This window comes from Arachis ipaensis, chromosome B05, assembly GCF_000816755.2.
Source record: "Arachis ipaensis cultivar K30076 chromosome B05, Araip1.1, whole genome shotgun sequence".
Lineage (NCBI taxonomy): Eukaryota > Viridiplantae > Streptophyta > Magnoliopsida > Fabales > Fabaceae > Arachis > Arachis ipaensis.
The window spans coordinates 141,598,357-141,618,835 of NC_029789.2; the positions used below are offsets into that span (position 1 = coordinate 141,598,357).

The following is a 20,479-nucleotide window of genomic DNA, read 5'->3' on the forward strand; positions in this document are numbered from 1 at the left end:
GGGGGGGGGGATGTGGCATTTCCTTGAACTTCTGCTGTTCTGGATGATGCGAGATTCTTGTGCACCGGCCGTGTCTTTTGGCAATTTGATACCTCAGATGACCCATGCCACTAAAGAATACATGCTAGTTTTGGTTTAAAAATGACTTATCCTGGTGTCCTCATGAATGATGAGTAGTAGGTCTCTCAGTTTGTATTGAACAACTGATTCTCTCCTTCACATGAAATAGATGCAAGAGATGTTTGGGAATTACATTTATGTAGGAAAATGAAGTTATCATTTTGCTATAGAGAAGGAAGGTAGCATTGGAAGAACAATTGAATGTTTTTGTCCTTCTAGTTTGTTTGGGGACTTAATTTACTTGATCTTTTGTTTTGTATTAGGATTCGAAAGGTGGAAATTTTAGTTCTCATAATGCTCCAAATGGGATGCATTCTGCTGGAAATGTTAGTTCCTCTATCAAAGGTCAAGGAGCACCAGATACTGGAGTTGGGTTATCTCCAGAGGCTTATCGGCGTCGGCATGAAATTACAGTTACTGTATGTATATCATAGGCAAATAATATCATATTACAATGTCATTATATGTTCATATTCTGTATATTTGCATTTGGCGTTGTCGCAACTAGAATATATACACTGGTGAAATAATTTTTTCCATTTGCCAGTGTTTGAGAAACAGTCTGGATAATCGAATGCTACCCTTGCTTTTAGGCTTGTGCCAATTACATGACTTTCTATGCTTTTCATTTTTTATATTCCTAGGGTGATGATGTTCCTCCACCACTTACGTCATTCAGTTCAAGTGGCCTTCCCTCTGAGATTCTTAGAGAGGTAAGACCATCCATTCTTTTCTTGTCTTTCCCGAATAATTGCCACTAGGAGGATAAACAAGATCCCTTAGGTATCTGACCAAGTGTTTCCTTTGCAAAATTCCTGAAGCTCCAATTTCTAAGTTTCAGGCTCATGATAATTTTTTGCTATCTTTACTTTGTTGTCGTAGGTGCGATATTTGCTCCTGGGGAGGAGCTAATGTCGTACGCTGTGGTGCCCTCTTTTTGTGGGCTAGCATTTTATTTGGAGCGCCCTTTACGGTGGACCAAGTTTTTGCAAGGGCTTTCCGAATCATCCAGTTCGTGGCTGGGACTGCCGTTGGTCATGATTCAGTCTGCCACTTGGTCTGTACGGAAGAAGAGGCCTCCTCCTGCGCTAGCTTGCATCAGCAAGCATTGGTGGCTTGCACATGGAGGATGATGCTTCTTCCGGCATTAACCACTCCTCTATAAGTCCCAAAGAAAACCAATCTCCTGGATTTTCCTTTTATAGGTACAAAATGCTGGGTTCTCTGCCCCAACTCCAATTCAGGCACAGTCGTGGCCTATTGCTCTTCAAAGTAGAGATATAGTTGCAATTGCTAAAACAGGTTCAGGGAAGACTCTGGGGTATTTAATTCCAGCATTTATTCATCTCAAGCGCACTGGTAATGATCCAAGAATGGGCCCCACAGCATTGGTACTATCACCAACAAGGGAACTGGCAACACAGATACAAGATGAAGCTGTGAAGTTTGGGAAATCGTCGAAAATTACTTGTGCAGTAAGTAACTATTCTTGTTTGTTAGGAACTTGTTAGTAATTAGTTAATGATCATCCTTACTTTTTATTTTTTATCTCTTTAATTCGATGTCTTGCTCGGCTTGATGGAAAATTACTTTTGTACTCACAAATGAAAATGTGAAACAAGTATTGCTCAAAAGGGTTCTAATACTGTGTATGTATTTCTGTTTTTTCTCCCTTTTTTCCTTCTCTAGTGTTTGTATGGAGGAGCACCAAAGGGTCCTCAATTGAGGGATATTGATCGTGGAGCAGATATTGTGGTAGCCACTCCTGGCCGTTTGAATGATATTCTTGAGATGAGGAGAATTACTCTTAACCAGATTTCTTATCTAGTGCTGGACGAGGCAGACAGGATGCTGGACATGGGCTTTGAACCTCAAATTAGAAAGATTGTAAATGAGGTGCCTGCTCGTAGGCAAACTCTTATGTATACTGCAACATGGCCTAAGGAGGTTAGGAAAATTGCAGCTGACCTGCTGGTCAATCCCGTTCAGGTGAACATCGGGAATGTAGATGAGCTTGTTGCTAACAAATCTATTACTCAGGTTTGACACCTACTGCAAGTCACTTTCCATCAAAATGCTATGTTTTGTTTAGTCTGTGTAGTGATGCTAGGGGATTGGTAACAACTGTGATTAATACATCGTTTTGTGTTATTATAGCATGTTGAAGTATTGACCTACATGGAGAAACAGAGACGACTGGAAAATATTTTGCGGTCACAGGATCAAGGATCTAAAATAATTATTTTTTGTTCTACCAAGAAAATGTGTGATCAACTTGCTCGTAATCTTGCACGCCAGTTTGGAGCTGCTGCTATTCACGGGGATAAATCCCAGTCTGAGAGGGACCATGTCTTGAATCAATTTCGGACTGGGAGGTCTCCTGTCCTTGTTGCTACGGATGTTGCAGCTCGAGGATTGGACATTAAAGACATCAGGTTTTTCCCTATTTCGATGACTAGTTTTCTTTTTTTATTATAGCACATATTTTCTGTTGGGAATCTGTTTACATAATATGAGCTTAAGACTTGGAAAGTGATCATCACATCTGAAAGTGACTAATAAATGTTTTTTAGGGTGGTTGTCAACTATGACTTCCCTACAGGAGTGGAAGATTATGTTCATAGGATTGGGAGGACCGGGAGAGCTGGGGCCACTGGTTTGGCATTCACTTTCTTTGGGGAGCAGGATGCTAAACATGCTACAGACCTCATCAAAGTCTTGGAAGGTGCAAACCAGCGAGTTCCTCCTGAACTTCGGGATATGTCAGGACGGGGTGGTGGGATGAATAGATCCAGACGATGGGGTTCTTCTGGTTCTGGCCGCGGGGGACGCGGTGACTCTGGATTTGGTGGAAGGAATAATGATTCTGGATACGGTGGAAGGGGTAGTGATTCTGGATACAGTGGAAGGGGTAGTGATGCTGGATATGGTAGCAGAGTTGGCGACTCTAGTTATGGAGGAAAGGGTGGGTGGTCTGCTTCTGGCAGAGGTGGAGGTCGTGGGTCAGACTATGATTCACAGAGGTCAGTTTAGCTTATTATTATTTTGTTGCAAAAATTCTTGATCCATTAAAGAGTTTGTGTAAGAGGATTTCAGTTCTGTAAAAGGATTCTTGATGTCATTCTAGATATTTATAAGTAATGGTTACAAATATGTTTTCTCTGTGGTGTAGGAATGATCGTGCTCGGAGTCCTGACAGAGGATCTAGTTGGAGTGATCGCTTCAAAAACCGTGATCGCAGTCGTAGCCGTAGCCGTAGCCCTGTCAGGGTCCCACCAAATTCCAATGTCAGCTTTCACAAAGCAATGATGGAACGTGGTGGAGGTGATAGTGATCGCAAGGGTTTTAATCGGGACCGAAGCCGCAGTCCTGTCCCCTACAGCAAGGACCGGGCTCCCACTGGTCGCGAACGTTCCCCCCCTTACAGTTTTCATCGCTCTGTTATGGGACAAGGTCGATCATCCTCCCCATATCGACAGCAGCATGCAGAGGAAAAAGTATTAAGACGCAGTCCTAATCGAAGTTCACCATCCTCTCCTGGTGGTGGTAGATCGAACAATGGTACTCAAAAGGAGTGGGGAGGGTCTCATGGTGACGGGAAGTATGGTGGATCTTCCTATAATGGAGAAGAGGAGGAAGGCATGATACCTGATGAAGAAGGCATGATAGGTCAAGATGATGGTGTATATCAAAATGCAGACTAGAGGCTTTTCAGCTGTGGTTAACAATCTTACTTAAAGGTTATTTTGGTGTACTTTTGCATATGGAAAAGACAATGTTACTTGAACAAAGGGCAACCTAGGATTTGGTAGTGAAGTACATGGCAAGTGTATATTTTTGAGGGGCTGAATGGGAAAAAAAGCCTTTAAGCCTGGAAATGGCATAGATGAACTTAGTGACGAATATTATTATGGTGTTTTGTTTAGTTGAAAGTAGTTAGCAGCATATATTTTGGTGAAAGCAAGCAGCGAACAAATGTGACGGTGACACACTGACACTTGTGCTTTTGAGTTGTAATTTGCCGTCTGCTAATGCGAGCTTTAGATTTTATTTACAAGACTTGCTATTTTTGTGTGTGTAATCTGTGAGTCGGTTTTAGAGAACACTGAACAGGTACTCATGATTAATTAATTAAATCCACTATTTGGATGGAGGAAAAAAAAAACTGCATCCTCCTCATGTTTCTGTTTTCAATTTACATCATCTTTCCATATATTGTTGAACCGGGTAACAGCCTTACTCTTTGATAATTAAAATTAGTCTTTTTGCTTTCTTTCATAAGCCTAGGTTCGATTTAGTGCCTCTTAAGTTATGTGCATCAATAATTTCAGTTCCTGAAATTTGAAAATGAACATTTTAGTCATATTATTTCCTAATTTGGTTTTCATAAATGTATTTTCTATTATAATTCGATTGTAACTTGATTGAATCAATAAACTTTTTGTTCCGGGTTACCTGAAATTGGATGTAGATTGGGCTTGTTTATGAGGCCCAAACGTTTAATAGAGTGGTCTCCAACTTGTTCTTCGTGTGTTTTGAGGAATAGGGAGTGGCATCTGCAAAGACATTCCAATGCCTAAATCAGCAAGGAATTAAGCAAGTTTTAGTATATTGAAACTTATCTTTACCTGAGTGTGTTAGTATATTTATAGGTGATGAACTAATATCCACCATTGGAGTAGTTCCACTATTGGTGGTGGTCTGGTGGATAACTGAGACGTTGTTGAGATCTCTCTTTTAAAAGTATGAGAGAGATTCAGGGAGACAGTTACTCACTTAGATAAGTATGAGTTGCCTGTTTCAGTCGGTCCCAACCTCTTTGTGGAGATCGAATAGGTGGTGAAAGCCAACCTTCATGATTGTGCCTTTTAGTTAAATTTGGGTCTGGCTTATGATTTGGGATAGGGTATGAACACTTTTAAATCAATTTTTTATTTGGTTAGGTTTTAACTTTTAGAGGAACGTATTGTTTTTGTCTTCAACGTTTGGAGTAAATTTTAAAGTTGTTCTTTAATATTTAAATTGTTCTATTTAAGTTCTTAACATTTTAAAATCGTTTTAATGTTGTCCTGTCGTTAGTGAAAAGTTAACAGAATTGATAGTGAGACAAAATTAAGACGATTTTAAAACGTTAGAGACTTAAATAGAACGAAAAAAGAAAGCTAAGAACACAAGAAAAAAGAAGTTTTGGTGGAAAGAGCACTTTATTACTCAAGTGTTTGTTATTTTCATTTACTTTTAATTATACATTTCTAAAAAAATACCTGAAACCTCTAAAAAATTTTAACATCTAAAATCCAAGAAAAAGAAACATCCAAAATTTTTTTTTGTTTAAGAGTTTACTTTCATTTATTTTTAATTGTACATTTCCAAAATACATCCCCTCTAAAATTTAAACATATAAACTCCAGGTATAAGAAACATACGAAAGTAGTAATACACCATTCTTACACTGCCGTTAGTGATCTGTTAACATAATTGATGGTGGAAAAAATTAAGACAATTTAAAAATGTTATGGACTTAAATAGAAGAAAAATGTTGGAGATAAAAACGATATATTACTTTTAGAAGAATTAACAGATCAAGTAAACTGATAATAAATTTTAACAAAATGAATTGCATTACGAATTTAATATTTTTACTCATACTTGTAGAATGACTATTATGTAAACTTTCGAAAAATAAAAACAACAACATATACATATACGATAAAGTATGGATTATATCTTTTTATCACTAATATATTCCAAATTTTTTAATGTTTAATTTAATTAATATTTATTTTTTATATTTTAATAAATTTTATTTTTTTTCAATAATTTTAATTTTTTTATGACAGATCTATCGTAAAAAAATTGATATTATTGAAGGATAAAATTAAAAATAAAATTTAACTAAATTAAGCATTAAAAAATATTGATACATTAGAGACAAACGGTATAATTTATACTTTATTATATATGTATTATGGTCTTTTTTTCTGAAAGTTTATGTATTAGTCATTCTACAAATATTTCATGATGAGTAAAAATTTTTAAGAGTAAAATTAATAGAGAATAAATTTATTTAGAATCAAAGTAACGTGATTAAGTATAATTTATTTAGATGTGATTAAAAAAATAATTGGATAACTACATACTGTAAAAAATTGATAATATTGAAGGATAAAACTAAATTTATTTCTAAGTTAAAAATAAAATTTATTTAAATTAAACATTAAAAAAATTTGATACATTAAAGACAAAATGGTATAATTTATACTTTATTATATATGTATCAATGTACCATACTCATTTCTTTTTCATTTTCTCGAAGTTTATCCACTAATAATCATTCTAGAAGTATTCTATGACGAGTAAAAATTTTGAATTTGTAATGCAATTCATTTCGTTAAAATTTACTTTTATTTGATTTGATTTGGTCATTCTTTCAAGAGTAATGTATCATTTTTGTTTCCAACGTTTTCATCCTATTTAAGTGCTTAACGTTTCAAAATCGTCTCAATTTTATCCCGCCGTTAATTTTGTTAACAGATCTATAACAATAGGACAACATTGAGACAATTTTAAAATGATAGGGACTTAAATATAATAATTTAAATATTAAGAACAATTTTAGAACTTATCCTAAATATTGGAGACAAAAATAATACTATATTCTAACTTTTAAGAAACTTTAAACTATTTCTCTTACCAATAAGAGAAATGTTTGTAGAAAGTATGAAGAGAATTCTATTTTAACGTCTAATACTATTGTATATTGTATAAATGCTCATTTAATTAGGTGACTATTTACATAAATATGTTTTTACATAAATGTGATATTAAAAAATTATTATATAATTTAATCACTGATAAGTGAAACAGGTTAAAATAAGAACTAAGCTTTCAAGTTGTACATTGGGAATTGAAAGAAATTCGATCTTGAGTTTGAGATTTTTGTAACAAAGAAAAGTTCTACCAGCCAACGTACAAAAATAACTTTGGGTGTGTTTGGTAAACACGTTGAAAGTACAAAAAGCACATTCAATCTTCTTTAATGCTGTCATCTTTGTTTGGCTAATTTTTTTCTTCTAAACGTGAGATTTGAACTCCCATTTAGCAGAAGCAACAAATTATAGCTTTTGCGTTTAGCTTCTGCGTTTACTTCATAAATTAAAAAATTAATTGACATTTTACTAATTTTACCATTCAATCTTATCTACAATTAAAAATACCAAAAATAATATTAGAGTTCTTGAATTTTTTTTATGATTATGCTTTATAAACAAATATTTTTTTAATTTTTTTTTATCAATTTCCTTTATTTGTAAATTACTATCTTTTGTAATGATCAATTTTTGTGGAGTTTTGCTAGGGAACCAACTAGGATTTAGCCAACTTCTGTCAATTCTCTAATAAACTCTCGAAATTCGTCTTAATAAAGGTAAATTGATATATATAGATGTTTCTTTTTCATACTAAATTAATATTTTTTTGAATTTTTTGTATTACAAATGTATAAAGAAGATTTTTATAGTTTTTAATTAAGTTTACTTAATCAATTTCTAATTACACAGTTGGTTATCTATATTTTTTTATTTTTTTGGAATAAGTAATTTAATGATACAAACATTAAAATGATGAAATATGTTCTTTTTAGATTCTTCTTTTATATTTTCAAATGTAACCATTCGTTGGCTCCACGTCAATTTAATAATGATACTTTGATTGGTATTTTATAACCAATAAAAAGTATTTGAAGAAATAATAATTAACTTTTCAATGAATTAAAATAACCTAATAAATAAGCTAATTATTGGACATGATTCCACTTTTGTATGTCGATATAAATACATATATATTCCTATTCCTATTTAATTAATACAGAATCTTTATCTTAACAACTAATTAACAAGAACAGGAAACATTAAACATGACCTAAATTGGTCAGGAATCTTGTTCCCATGTCACTATATACTACGTTATTATGCAGTTTAATAATTTTCTTGTTTTCTCCTTCTTGTTTTAAATAGGAGGCTCTTAACTCAATGCATTGTTTGTGCTGAGTCACAATGTCACAAAATTGATTAAACAATTACAAGTGGTATATGTGAATCTCTTATAAAATAAGCTAAGACTATAGTATATATATATGATGTAGGTGACTATTGGTATCTCTATGAAGCTAACCACAAGCTATGTTTGAATTGAGACAAGAAAATTGTCTTTGTACATTCGGAAATTCTCTATGCACTTGGACAAAGCTATGTCCTCATACATTATTAATAAAGAAGAGAAACAGAGAGATATAAATTACTTTTTTTAGTAACAAGGTTTTGTTTGGGGATATAAATGAAGAGATGAAGACACATAAACCAAGTGCTATAGCATTTGCAAAAGAGAGAGAAAGAGAGAAGCATGTACCAATATCTGTACGGAAGTAGTAGTGGTGAGTGCTGGGAACAAGGTCAGAGTAGTTATGAGCCCTATTATGATGAGGTTCCTGCTTCTGCTTGGAACTTTGAGCTTCCATTAACAACAGGAACAGTTGTTGATGCAGTTGAGTCTTCTAGTATTAGCAGTAGTAGTGCAGATAGCTATTCCTCTTATGAAAGATGCAACACTATTCCTTCTTCATACTCTGATGTTGCTGCTAATGATGTGCTAATCTTCCATCAACACTATCCACAACAACATCATGTTCATAGTAATAAACTACTCATTGGTGATGATCATGATCAATATGATGCTACAGATCATCATGAGAAGCCTCTTCAGATTTGCTTTCAAACAAATCAGGTTCTTATTACTTCTTATAAATTTACCTCCTTTTCTTCTTTCCTTCATTAGTAGAAATTAATGACTTGAATAAGTTACATAATGATTTCTTGAATTAAATATTAGTTAGTTAGAAAGTGCTGATGTGAATAAATTCTGTTATAGTGTCTGATTAGTGAATTAGTTCGTTAGAATAAAGATAAGGAGACTCAAACCCACAACCTTTTAGGTGAGTATGGGGAGATTATGCCATTTGAGTTATAGTCATTTGAAAGGTGATTTTTAGTATATTATAATTAAGTAAAAATTCAGACGCATTTAATTTTATGTGAAGTTAATAGTTGAGAATTGTTAAATAATGTATCGAATTTACTTAAATTATCATCTAATTATTTTCAACTATCAACTTCATATGAAATTAAATGTAGCTGAATTTCTACCATGTAATTATTAGACTTACTTTGTGCAATTAAAGTGGACTGCGCGTCAACAATCAATTCTGTTTGACACACAATATATTATAAGTGGCTTTCTCTGCATGGAGTCTAAACCATGCTTCTCATGAATCTGAAATAAAAAAAAAAAAAAAATTCCTTTACCACATTCGTAGCCAAAGGGCTAATGCTAATGCGCCTCCCACTGGCAACCACATTCATGGTCAATGGACACCGGATCAGGACATGTGACATGTATGTTTTACACAGGTTTTTCGTGTTTTTGCATGTTCTCGCTCTCTTTCTTCCTTCATTTTTGGTTTTCTTCTGTCATTAAATTTTAAATTCTTTATAATTGATTCCTTGTTTACTTCTTGCAAATCATTATTATGAGAAAAAAACTCTAGAGAATCAACTATAACAAAAGCCAATTCAGTTAACTCTTTTTTGTTTTTAATTTTCAAATTCCAGAAAATAAGAGTAGTGGATTTTTTTTTATGTATAACTAGCATATTTTTTAATTAATTAGCTATAATTAGCTATATCCTAAGTTGGTTTTCTAGCAGAATTTTTATTGAAAATGTTTCTTTATTTTTTTGTCTGTATGACATTACTAAAATGGTAATCACTCATCAATTACATGCAATTGTTTTTATATATAAAGTTGATAATTGAAAATTGTTAGATAATAATTTAGTCAAACATTTTAAAGTTTTTATGTAAAATTTTTGTGTTTTTTGTGTTCTCACTCTCTTTCTTATTTAATTTTTGATTTTCTTGTGTCATTAAATTCTTTTGCAATTTTAATTAATTCATTGTTGAAAATGTTTCTTTTTTTTTCGTTTTTCTGTATGACGTTAAATATTTGGTTACTTTAGAGTATAAATAATCTTTATTTATTGTTATAATGATGATCATTTACATACAGATGTATGTCTTCATATTAAGATTATATAATAAAAAGATATTAGATAATTTAATATATTTAATTAAATTGTTTAAATTCTTTTATGATTATTTTTTTACCACTCTTAAAAAAAGGGGTCTTATTAATTAGTTTCAGTTGAGGAATATTTAATTTTAGTTTATTGTTTATAGGACTTTGGAAGCATTAGTGAATGAGAATAAGCTGAAGAAATGGTCACAAATTGCAAAGTTACTTGGTGGCAGGAATGGGAAGCAGTGTAGAGAAAGATGGCACAACCATCTCCAGCCAAATCTTAAGGTTTTTATTCCTTTTTCACTGCTTCATTTTCTTCATCTTTTATTTTTGATAAACATGGATCCACTTTTTTTTTTCGAAGCTATACTTCGTAATTTTTTATGGTGGTACATAATAAATTTGATGACTCCTAAATATCATTTATTTCGTTTGAATGTAAACTTTTACATTACTTGAGCTTCTATATTTTGTTATCTCCTTCACTTTCTAAATTTGGATAATGGTAGTATAATTACAAAAAAATGGTGTGGTATTCTTACCATAATTTTTTTAGGTAAAGGGTTATTTTAGTTTTGAGTCAACAACCTTAATATTTGAAATGTTTTATTTTTGTCTAAAAATATTTTAAATAAATTTAATGTTGTTGGACTTTTTTTAAAAAGGCAACTACAACAGCAGCATGAATGTGCCAAACGGAGATAGAGTGCTGATATGGGACTTTTCTAACAAAACTGTGACTGCAACAACAACTATTCATCATGCAGCTCCGCTGCTGGTTACAGAGAAGGATCCAAGGGCCAATGCCAATGCTCGTCCCCGCCGCCGCAACCACATTCGTAGCCAAAGGGCTAATGCTAATGCGCCTCCCACTGGCAACCACATTCATGGTCAATGGACACCGGATCAGGACATGTATGTAACAACTTTTACACAGGTTTTTCGTGTTTTTGCATGTTCTCGCTCTCTTTCTTCCTTCATTTTTGGTTTTCTTCTGTCATTAAATTCTTTTCTGATTATAATTGATTCCTTGTTTACTTCTTGCAAATCATTATTATGAGAAAAAAACTCTAGAGAATCAACTATAACAAAAGCCAATTCAGTTAACTCTTTTTTGTTTTTAATTTTCAAATTCCAGAAAATAAGAGTAGTGGATTTTTTTTTATGTATAACTAGCATATTTTTTAATTAATTAGCTATAATTAGCTATATCCTAAGTTGGTTTTCTAGCAGAATTTTTATTGAAAATGTTTCTTTATTTTTTTGTCTGTATGACATTACTAAAATGGTAATCACTCATCAATTACATGCAATTGTTTTTATATATAAAGTTGATAATTGAAAATTGTTAGATAATAATTTAGTCAAACATTTTAAAGTTTTTATGTAAAATTTTTGTGTTTTTTGTGTTCTCACTCTCTTTCTTATTTAATTTTTGATTTTCTTGTGTCATTAAATTCTTTTGCAATTTTAATTAATTCATTGTTGAAAATGTTTCTTTTTTTTTCGTTTTTCTGTATGACGTTAAATATTTGGTTACTTTAGAGTATAAATAATCTTTATTTATTGTTATAATGATGATCATTTACATACAGATGTATGTCTTCATATTAAGATTATATAATAAAAAGATATTAGATAATTTAATATATTTAATTAAATTGTTTAAATTCTTTTATGATTATTTTTTTACCACTCTTAAAAAAAGGGGTCTTATTAATTAGTTTCAGTTGAGGAATATTTAATTTTAGTTTATTGTTTATAGGACTTTGGAAGCATTAGTGAATGAGAATAAGCTGAAGAAATGGTCACAAATTGCAAAGTTACTTGGTGGCAGGAATGGGAAGCAGTGTAGAGAAAGATGGCACAACCATCTCCAGCCAAATCTTAAGGTTTTTATTCCTTTTTCACTGCTTCATTTTCTTCATCTTTTATTTTTGATAAACATGGATCCACTTTTTTTTTTCGAAGCTATACTTCGTAATTTTTTATGGTGGTACATAATAAATTTGATGACTCCTAAATATCATTTATTTCGTTTGAATGTAAACTTTTACATTACTTGAGCTTCTATATTTTGTTATCTCCTTCACTTTCTAAATTTGGATAATGGTAGTATAATTACAAAAAAATGGTGTGGTATTCTTACCATAATTTTTTTAGGTAAAGGGTTATTTTAGTTTTGAGTCAACAACCTTAATATTTGAAATGTTTTATTTTTGTCTAAAAATATTTTAAATAAATTTAATGTTGTTGGACTTTTTTTAAAAAATTAAATAAGATAAATATCATATTTACTTATTTATGTATTTTTTAAGATATTCACACTTTTGTATTTTGATTTTGTTAGAAACAAGAGACTGAGAGAGTAATCTGAAAAGTGTATTATTCAGTGTGATGAAAAGTACAATATACAAGGGATATTTATAGGTGTTAAATGAATCAAAGTAATAAAGGCATAGAATCCTACAATTAATATACAGATATGCTATATAAATATAAACGATACTAATTGATCTAAATTGATGCTAATGATTCTCTAACATCCCCCCTCAAACTCAAGTGGGAGCTAAGGATACCAGCTTGAGTTTGGATAACAAAGTCCAGAAACGAGTCGGGTGATGAGCTTTCGTGAAGATATCAGCAGTCTGATCCAGTGTTCCAACAGCAATGAGACGAACAGCATCAATAAGGATACGTTGCCGAACAAAGTGACAATCAATTTCAATGTGTTTGGTGCGTTCATGAAACACATCATTATGTGCAATCTGAATAGCACTGCGGTTATCACAAAAAACATCAGTAGGAGACGACTGAAGAGCACCCAGATCTTCTAGAAGCCAACGAACAGAGATAACCTTAGCAGTGGTGTCAGCGAGGGCACGGTATTCAGCTTCTGTGCTTGAGCGAGCAGTGAATGTTTACTTCTTAGCACGCCAAGAAATGAGAGCGTCGCCAAGAAACAAACAGTAACCCGTAGTAGAACGACGATCAGTGGGATCACCAGCCCAATCAGCATTGGAGTAAGCCTGAAGAGACAAAGAGAAATGGGCAGAAAAATAAAGGCCATGAAATAGAGTGCCTTTGATGTAGCGAAGAATGCGAAGAACTGCCGCATAGTGAGTAGTACGAGGAGCTGACAAGAACTGGCTAAGTACATGAACCGGATAGGCGATGTCGGGCGGGTGACAGTCAAGTAGACGAGGCCTCAACTAACTGTCGATAGAGAGTCGGATTATCCAAAACAGTGCCATCCATAGGGGTAAATCGAACATTAGGCTCAAGAGGAGTAGACTCAGTGCGACTATCTGTAATCCCAGCGCGAGCAAGAAGATCTGAAGCATACTTAGCCTGAGAGAGATAGATGCCATCATCGGTGGAGATGACCTCGAGACCAAGGAAATAGCTGAGGGAACCAAGATCTTTCATCTCAAAGGTACGGTGAAGTGAGGCTTTGAGATTAGAGATACCATCAACATCATTTCCAGTAATGATCATATCATCAACATACAAAAGTAGAAGAACAACTCCACGGTCGCTTTTACGAATGAAGAGGGCATTCTCATGACGGCTAGAGGTAAAACCAAGACTGCATATGGTAGTGCTGAACTTGTCAAACCATTCACGAGGAGCTTGCTTAAGTCCATAGAGTGCCTTGCGAAGGAGACAAACCTTACTAGAAGGACAAGGATATCCCGGAGGTGGTTTCATATAGACTTTCTTCTTCAAATCCCCATTAAGAAATGCATTCTTCACATCCATCTGACTAAGAGACCATTTTTTAACCGCGGCAATGGCAAGAAGAGCTCTAACAGACGTGAGACGAGCGACAGGAGCAAAAGTCTCTTCATAATCAATACCATACTCTTGCGTACAACCTTGAGCAACCAAGCGGGCCTTATAACGGTCAATAGAACCATCAGAGCGAGTCTTGATCTTGTATACCCATCTACTGCCCACAACTTCTTGATCAGAAGGAGGATCAACCAGATCCAAAGTGTGTGCTTTTTCAAGTGCCTGTATTTCTTCTTGCATTGCTTGTTGCCAATTTGGGTTTGAGGAGGCCTCTCTGAATGTCTTAGGTTCATGTTGATGAAGAATAGTAGAAAAACAATGGTAATCAAGAAGATGAGGAGGTGGATTCCTTACCCTAGAAGAACGAGTGGGAGGAGGAGGCATGACGGTAGGAGCAGGATCATCGTCCGGTCTGGAATCATCGGAAGATGGAGAAGGCGGAAGAACAGGAGGCTGTGGAGGGTCACTCGAGATAGAATCTATAGAATCATCACTAGGAAAAAGATCAATATTGGGGTTAGTAAACAAAGGTGACTGAGTAGTAGGAATGGACTCAAAGGATGAGAATCGAGAAAACATGTGGTGCTCCCAGAAGACAACATGACGAGATATACAAATACGTTTAGAGAGAGGATCCCAACAACGATAACCCTTGTGTTCAGTGCCATAACCAAGAAAACAACACATACGAGCCCGAGGCTCAAGTTTACTATATTTATGAGGCTGAAGAAGAACAAAACATACACAACTAAAAACTCGAAGAGAACTATAATCTGAGGAGGTATGATAAAGACGCTCAAAGGGAGTAACATTACCAAGAATAGAAGAAGGGAGTCTATTGATAACATGAACAGCAGTAAGAACAGCTTCACCCCAAGTACGCTCAGGACACGAGGAAGAAAGGAGCATTGCACGGACGGAGTCAAGAATGTGACGGTGTTTGCGTTCAGCTCTACCATTTTGTTGTGACGTACCAGGACAAGAAAATTCAGACAAAGTACCCTGTTCTGTAAGAAAGGTTAAGAGTTTGGAATCACAGTATTCCATAGCATTATCACGTCGGAAAACCTTAATGACCTTGGAAAACTGAGTTTTAATCATAGTAGCGAAGTTGATATAGATCTGAGGTAACTCATGGCGATTAGTCATCAAGTAAACCCAAGTAAAATGGGAATAATCATCAATGAAAACGACAAAGTATCGAGCTCCACCCATAGAGGCAGTGGGAGTGGGGCCCCAAACATCAGAGTGAATGAGATCAAAAGGAGAGCAAGCAAGAGATGAATTATTGTGAAAAGATAAAGCAGGTTGTTTAGCAGTTTGGCAAGAAATGCAATCAAATGATTCATTTGGAACCTGACCTAAAACACCCTGAGACACAATTTTCCTAAGGAGGTGTGGGCAAGACGCTGATGCCATAAGTGAAGGGTAGAGGGAGAAGAAGCAGCACAGAGATTTGGTACAGGAGGAATATGAAGATTCTCGAGTTCAAACAACCTTCCGACCTTACGTCCAGTTCCGATGATTTGTCCCGTCCGAGGATCCTGTACACGACAACCAGAAACGGAAAAAGTGACTTCAAAACCCAGATCAACAAGTTGACCAACAGAAATAAGATTAAAGTTTAATTTGGGAATGTAATAACTATCAGGAAGATTAAGAGTAGACTGGGATATAGAGCCCTTGTGTGTTGCGTGCAAGAGGGAGCCATTTGCAGTATTGACAGAAGGTCCATTTGTAGTGGTAGACAGAGACGAGAAAATATTACGCAACGGAGACATGTGATTAAAGCAACCCGAGTCAAAGTACCATTTAGAATTACCTGGAGGGGTTGAAAAAGCAGCAGGGGTATTACCAGAAACGGAGAGAAGACGCTGAAGAAGAGATGCAACATTAGATAGAGAGACAGGAGACGGGTTGAGTGGATCAGGACGTGGTGGGCGAGTAGGGCAGGCAGTAATTAAATGTCCAAAAAGCTTGCAGTAACGGCAGAACAGCTGTGAACAATGGTAGCTAATATGACCTTTCTGGTGGCATATGCGACATTCAACAGAAGGACAGTCGGAGAAGAGGTGCCCAGAACGATTACAGTTTCGACAGAATTTACCCTGTCCGTCTGTGGCAGCAAAAACATCTGACTTTTCCATAATAGTAGTCTCAGAGATCAAAGAGAGGAGAGAAAACTGTAATTTTGCAGCAGAAAATGAGGAAACGGATGGCAAAATCGGAAAGAGCTCACCAAAAAATCTTAGGGAGGGTCCCACTGTCTGACACGTCAGCTGCCACGTCGGATTCCACGTCAGCAGCCACGTCAGCAAGAAAGGTGACACGTGGCGACGTCTGAGTGGAGAGGAGAAGCCTAGTTAGCACTGAATCAGCGGGTGCGGTGCACGGGTTGCGAAGCGGGCCGGTTCGGGTCGGGAGCGGGCGTGGGTTGCTGGAGGCGTTGAATCCACGACACGTGGCGCGCTCTGGACGGGTGGATCGTTGCTGAAGATCCAACGGTGCTGGGTGGGCAAGCAGAGACGCAACACGTGGGAGCTGCGGAACCTTTGATCAAAAGCGCAATCCAACGGTCGGAGAAGAATCTGGAGAGGAGAAGAAGCTGGTGACGGCAGCGACTTCTGGCGGCGCGTGGGGAGGCTTCCGGCGACGTTCCGGGACTCGTTGAACTTGTGACAACGAGACGAAGATGATAGTGTGGGTGGTGACGAACCAAAGCGTCGAAAAGAAACGAAAAATCAAGGACAAAGAAGGCTGCCGGAAGAGAAAACAAACGGACCAAAGGTGGCTAAAAAAAATATAACCTAAGCTCTGATACCATGTTAGAAACAAGAGACTGAGAGAGTAATCTGAAAAGTGTATTATTCAGTGTGATGAAAAGTACAATATACAAGGGGTATTTATAGGTGCTAAATGAATCAAAGTAATAAAGGCATAGAATCCTACAATTAATATACAGATATGCTATATAAATATAAACGATACTAATTAATCTAAATTGATGCTAATGATTCTCTAACATATTTGTTTGCTATCTATATAGTATATGAGAATTATTTATATCCATCTTGTTTACGCGACTAATGTGATAATATATTACACTTTTCTTGTTTGTAAACGAGATAGTTACGACTATATCTAGTGTAGAATGTAAACAAGGTAGCAAACAAAATGAAAAAAAGTGTAAATATCTCTAAAAATGCAAATAAGTAAATATATGATAGTTATTTTAAAATTTTAATGTAGTTCCACCATTTAAATATGAGTAAAATATTAAATAATAAAAATGTTATTAATTAAATAATTTATTTCTTAAAAAGTTATTAATGTTTGTGTGATAAAAGATATTAAGATTTACTTGATAAATAAGTAAGTTGATAATGAAGAGGCCAACATAACAATAGATAAATTAACAATACTTGATTAATCAATTATATATATATCAGAAAAATAGTTCGGCGTCAGGATGATAAAAAGTAAATAGTCTCGAACTGTGGAATAAAGGAGTATCTCGTACAGCACCAATAAATCCCGTTGACGAATACACAAGCATACGTTTCATGCTTGTTTGGGTGTGAATCGAGCTTTAATGAATTTAAATATGTAACGTTAGGCAGTTCCGCTTTTTCGAAATTCCTAACTTACACACGCAGAGAATTTGTTTAAAATATGTTAAGACAAAAATACAATAGTTTATTTACAATTTAGATGTTGGAATAACATTATTTCATATGATAATTTATTATACTTCATTTTTTTGGTCTATCACTTTATTTAATTTGAATATCAATAATTAAAAAAATTAAATTAAGAGTATTTTTAATGCCACATTACTAAAAAATACTTAATAATGAAGAGAGAAAATAGTGAAATAATTTCAGTATTGTTATTGATTAAGAATATAAGTATCCATCCAACTTGTGACAGATAAAAGAAATGGTTAGAGAAATATATATTGTACATGGAAAACGTCTTCAAATAAAATATGATAAAATCTTTGTAGAAGTTTCATATTATTGTAGGTTTTCCTTATTTTTTGATGTATGTGAAGGTGAATAATTTTTTTTGTTTGCTTATAAGATCCATTTATCTTTGTGGAATATGTGTGTGTGTATATATATATGTTTTTTTTCTCCTACCATTTTTTTTTTGGACTTGGTCCTAACATTAACTTCACAAATTTAGAAAGGGCCATGGACCTGGAAAGAAGACATGATTCTGATCAAAGCCCACAAAGAAGCTGGTGGAAATAAATGGGCCGAGATTTCAAAGAGATTGCCAGGTAGGACTGATAACTCCGTCAAAAATCGTTGGAATACAATTAAGAGGAGTAGGCCCACAAAAAAGTTCAAGCTCATTAGGCCCAATAACAACAATAATTTTGATGGGTCAAAAATGCTCAAAGCCTATATCAATGCAGTGGCTGCAGCCCAAGCAGAAGTAGCAACTTCATCAAAGTCAAAGTCAAAGTCAAAATCGAAGAGTGATTCCGACAAGAATAAGGGCAAGGCCAGGATTAAAATTGATCTCAATTCTATTCCCTTGGAGTTTCCAAATGATGACGTCATCAACATTCATGGAAGTGATGTTGGTGGTGAATATGGCAACTAGGTTTAGGTTTGTGCGATGAATGGTTGTAGAATAAGAGCTGGTGGATAAGCTCATAAGGCTATTTTATATTCGATTTCTTAAAAACTTAAAAAGTTGGATTTATGGGTTGAGTGTTCTATTTATGAATTTGAGTTTGTTTTGTTAAGGTATTGTTAAACTTTAGTTTTATTATTTTTTGGTGTTATTAATGTTGTGATTTGTGAAGAATGTTTTCATTTGAAAATGGATCGATTTTCAAATTTAAACGAGGCTCTTGAATGATGCTTTTGTTGCTAGCGGAGTTGGATTATGCAGAAATAATAAGAAGGAAGTGAATAAAAAGCGTTAACATTTCTTCCCAAACTTAAAACTCAGATCCTTTTTATTTGTTAGTGTTTTCTTTCAATACCCCATCCATGCATGCTAAGGATTATTGGTTAGAGGGGAACTATACTCGTTTTTTTTTCTCCTTTGGTCATTATATCACTATACATAATTGGTCAGTCTAACTATGGTTTTGTAATTAATGACAATTTTTATAGGCAAAGTTGTCTGTAAACAAACTACAAGAGAATAGCAAACAATTAGTATGATATAGTCTGCAAACAGGGATGATAAAAAAAACTTGCATATGCGAATATCAGCAGAGATTAACTTTAACGCAGAAGTTAACGAAAATCTGTAAAATTTTTATGGAGACAGAACCTGTTTCCGTAAATTAGTAGGGATGGAGCGGAAATTGTGATATCTGTCTTATGCAAATCTTCAAAATTTTTATAAAAAAAAATTATTTAAATGTCCTTGTATATAAGTTATATAAATAACTTCAATTCATTTTATTTTAACTATGTCAAAAAAATTTTGTATATATTATTATGTTAAATTTGTGTTTGATTTAATATATTTAACTGAATTGTATTAAATTTTATTATGGTTGTATTAATTTTTTTTAAAAGATTAAAATTTAATATCCATAGATATATATAAGTATCTACCTTTTTTACATAGAGAAATAAATTCGGATAAAACAGAAATAAAAGGTATTTTACTAAATGGAAATGGAGGAGTAGGAAACCATAAAAATTCATTGTCATTTCTATCCACAAAAATTATGGTGATGACACTATTGCACGGATAAGAACCCTACTTCGGTCTGGTAGCTGGCTTGGATGAGAGTGAAAGAGTTTGAAAGTAAATGGGTAACTTGAGAATACAGAATATTGGCAGTTCTTCTTTTTTGGCCAGGTAATCCTATCTTCTTTTTGATGAATTTTCGTTTGTAAAATTGTATGAGTTAGTTATAACGGTATGTTGCTAGAATTTTCTCCTGTTTCCATCGTATATAAATTAAATTAATAGTCAAATTAGTTCTTAAAAAATAAAATATCTTTTAAATTTATCTTTAAATATTTTTTTCAATCAAATTGCTATTTTAAAGATTACGAATTAATTATATTTATTTTTCAGTGATTCCATTAACAATTTTTGTCAACAATTAATGATATAAAACGTTAATTAGCAACATACATAATACCTGACATATCTATCTAGACGTTGATTAGATATATTCATAAAAATTTATTAATTTAGTCTCTTTTTTTCTTTTACATAAATTATATTTCTAATATGACCTAAGGACTAAATTGATAAATTTTTATAAACATATTTAGTCAGTATTTAATAGACATGTTAGATATCATGTATACTATCAGTTAATATTCTACGTCAAAAATTATTAGTGGAGTCACTAAATGACAAATATAATTATTTCGTAATTTTTAAAAGACTAATTTAATTAAAAAGATATTTTAAATACAAATTTAAAAAATATTTTATT

At 33.8% G+C, this 20,479-nt stretch overlaps 2 protein-coding genes across 3 annotated transcripts in view; both read left to right on the forward strand.

Moving 5' to 3' along the window:
• LOC107644526 (DEAD-box ATP-dependent RNA helicase 46) overlaps window positions 1-4,314 on the forward strand; it is a 6,102-nt gene extending 1,788 nt beyond the window's left edge. For both annotated transcript variants that reach the window (XM_016348401.1, XM_016348403.1), the window contains 7 exons: window positions 384-539; window positions 765-833; window positions 1,326-1,595; window positions 1,810-2,160; window positions 2,278-2,555; window positions 2,694-3,143; window positions 3,293-4,314. In XM_016348401.1, the coding sequence (XP_016203887.1) occupies window positions 384-539; window positions 765-833; window positions 1,326-1,595; window positions 1,810-2,160; window positions 2,278-2,555; window positions 2,694-3,143; window positions 3,293-3,824 (2,106 nt within the window). In that variant the 3' untranslated portion in view covers window positions 3,825-4,314. The remainder of the gene's footprint in view (window positions 1-383; window positions 540-764; window positions 834-1,325; window positions 1,596-1,809; window positions 2,161-2,277; window positions 2,556-2,693; window positions 3,144-3,292) is intronic.
• LOC110263065 (transcription factor MYB118-like) lies at window positions 10,920-18,981 on the forward strand. The gene is made up of 3 exons (XM_021103583.1): window positions 10,920-11,169; window positions 12,020-12,146; window positions 18,238-18,981. The coding sequence occupies exons 1-3, from the start codon at window positions 10,937-10,939 to the stop codon at window positions 18,661-18,663; spliced, it is 786 nt and encodes a 261-aa protein (XP_020959242.1). The 5' UTR covers window positions 10,920-10,936; the 3' UTR covers window positions 18,664-18,981.

What these genes read in the sequence shown, in the direction of transcription:
- LOC110263065 (XM_021103583.1), top strand. Translation starts at nt 10,937, where the DNA reads ATGAATGTGCCAAACGGAGATAGAGTGCTGATATGGGACTTTTCTAAC. An exon ending in TGGACACCGGATCAGGACAT is followed by an intron (nt 11,170 to 12,019) that starts GTATGTAACAAC and finishes TATTGTTTATAG; the next exon opens with GACTTTGGAAGCATTAGTGA. An exon ending in ATCTCCAGCCAAATCTTAAG is followed by an intron (nt 12,147 to 18,237) that starts GTTTTTATTCCT and finishes TCACAAATTTAG; the next exon opens with AAAGGGCCATGGACCTGGAA.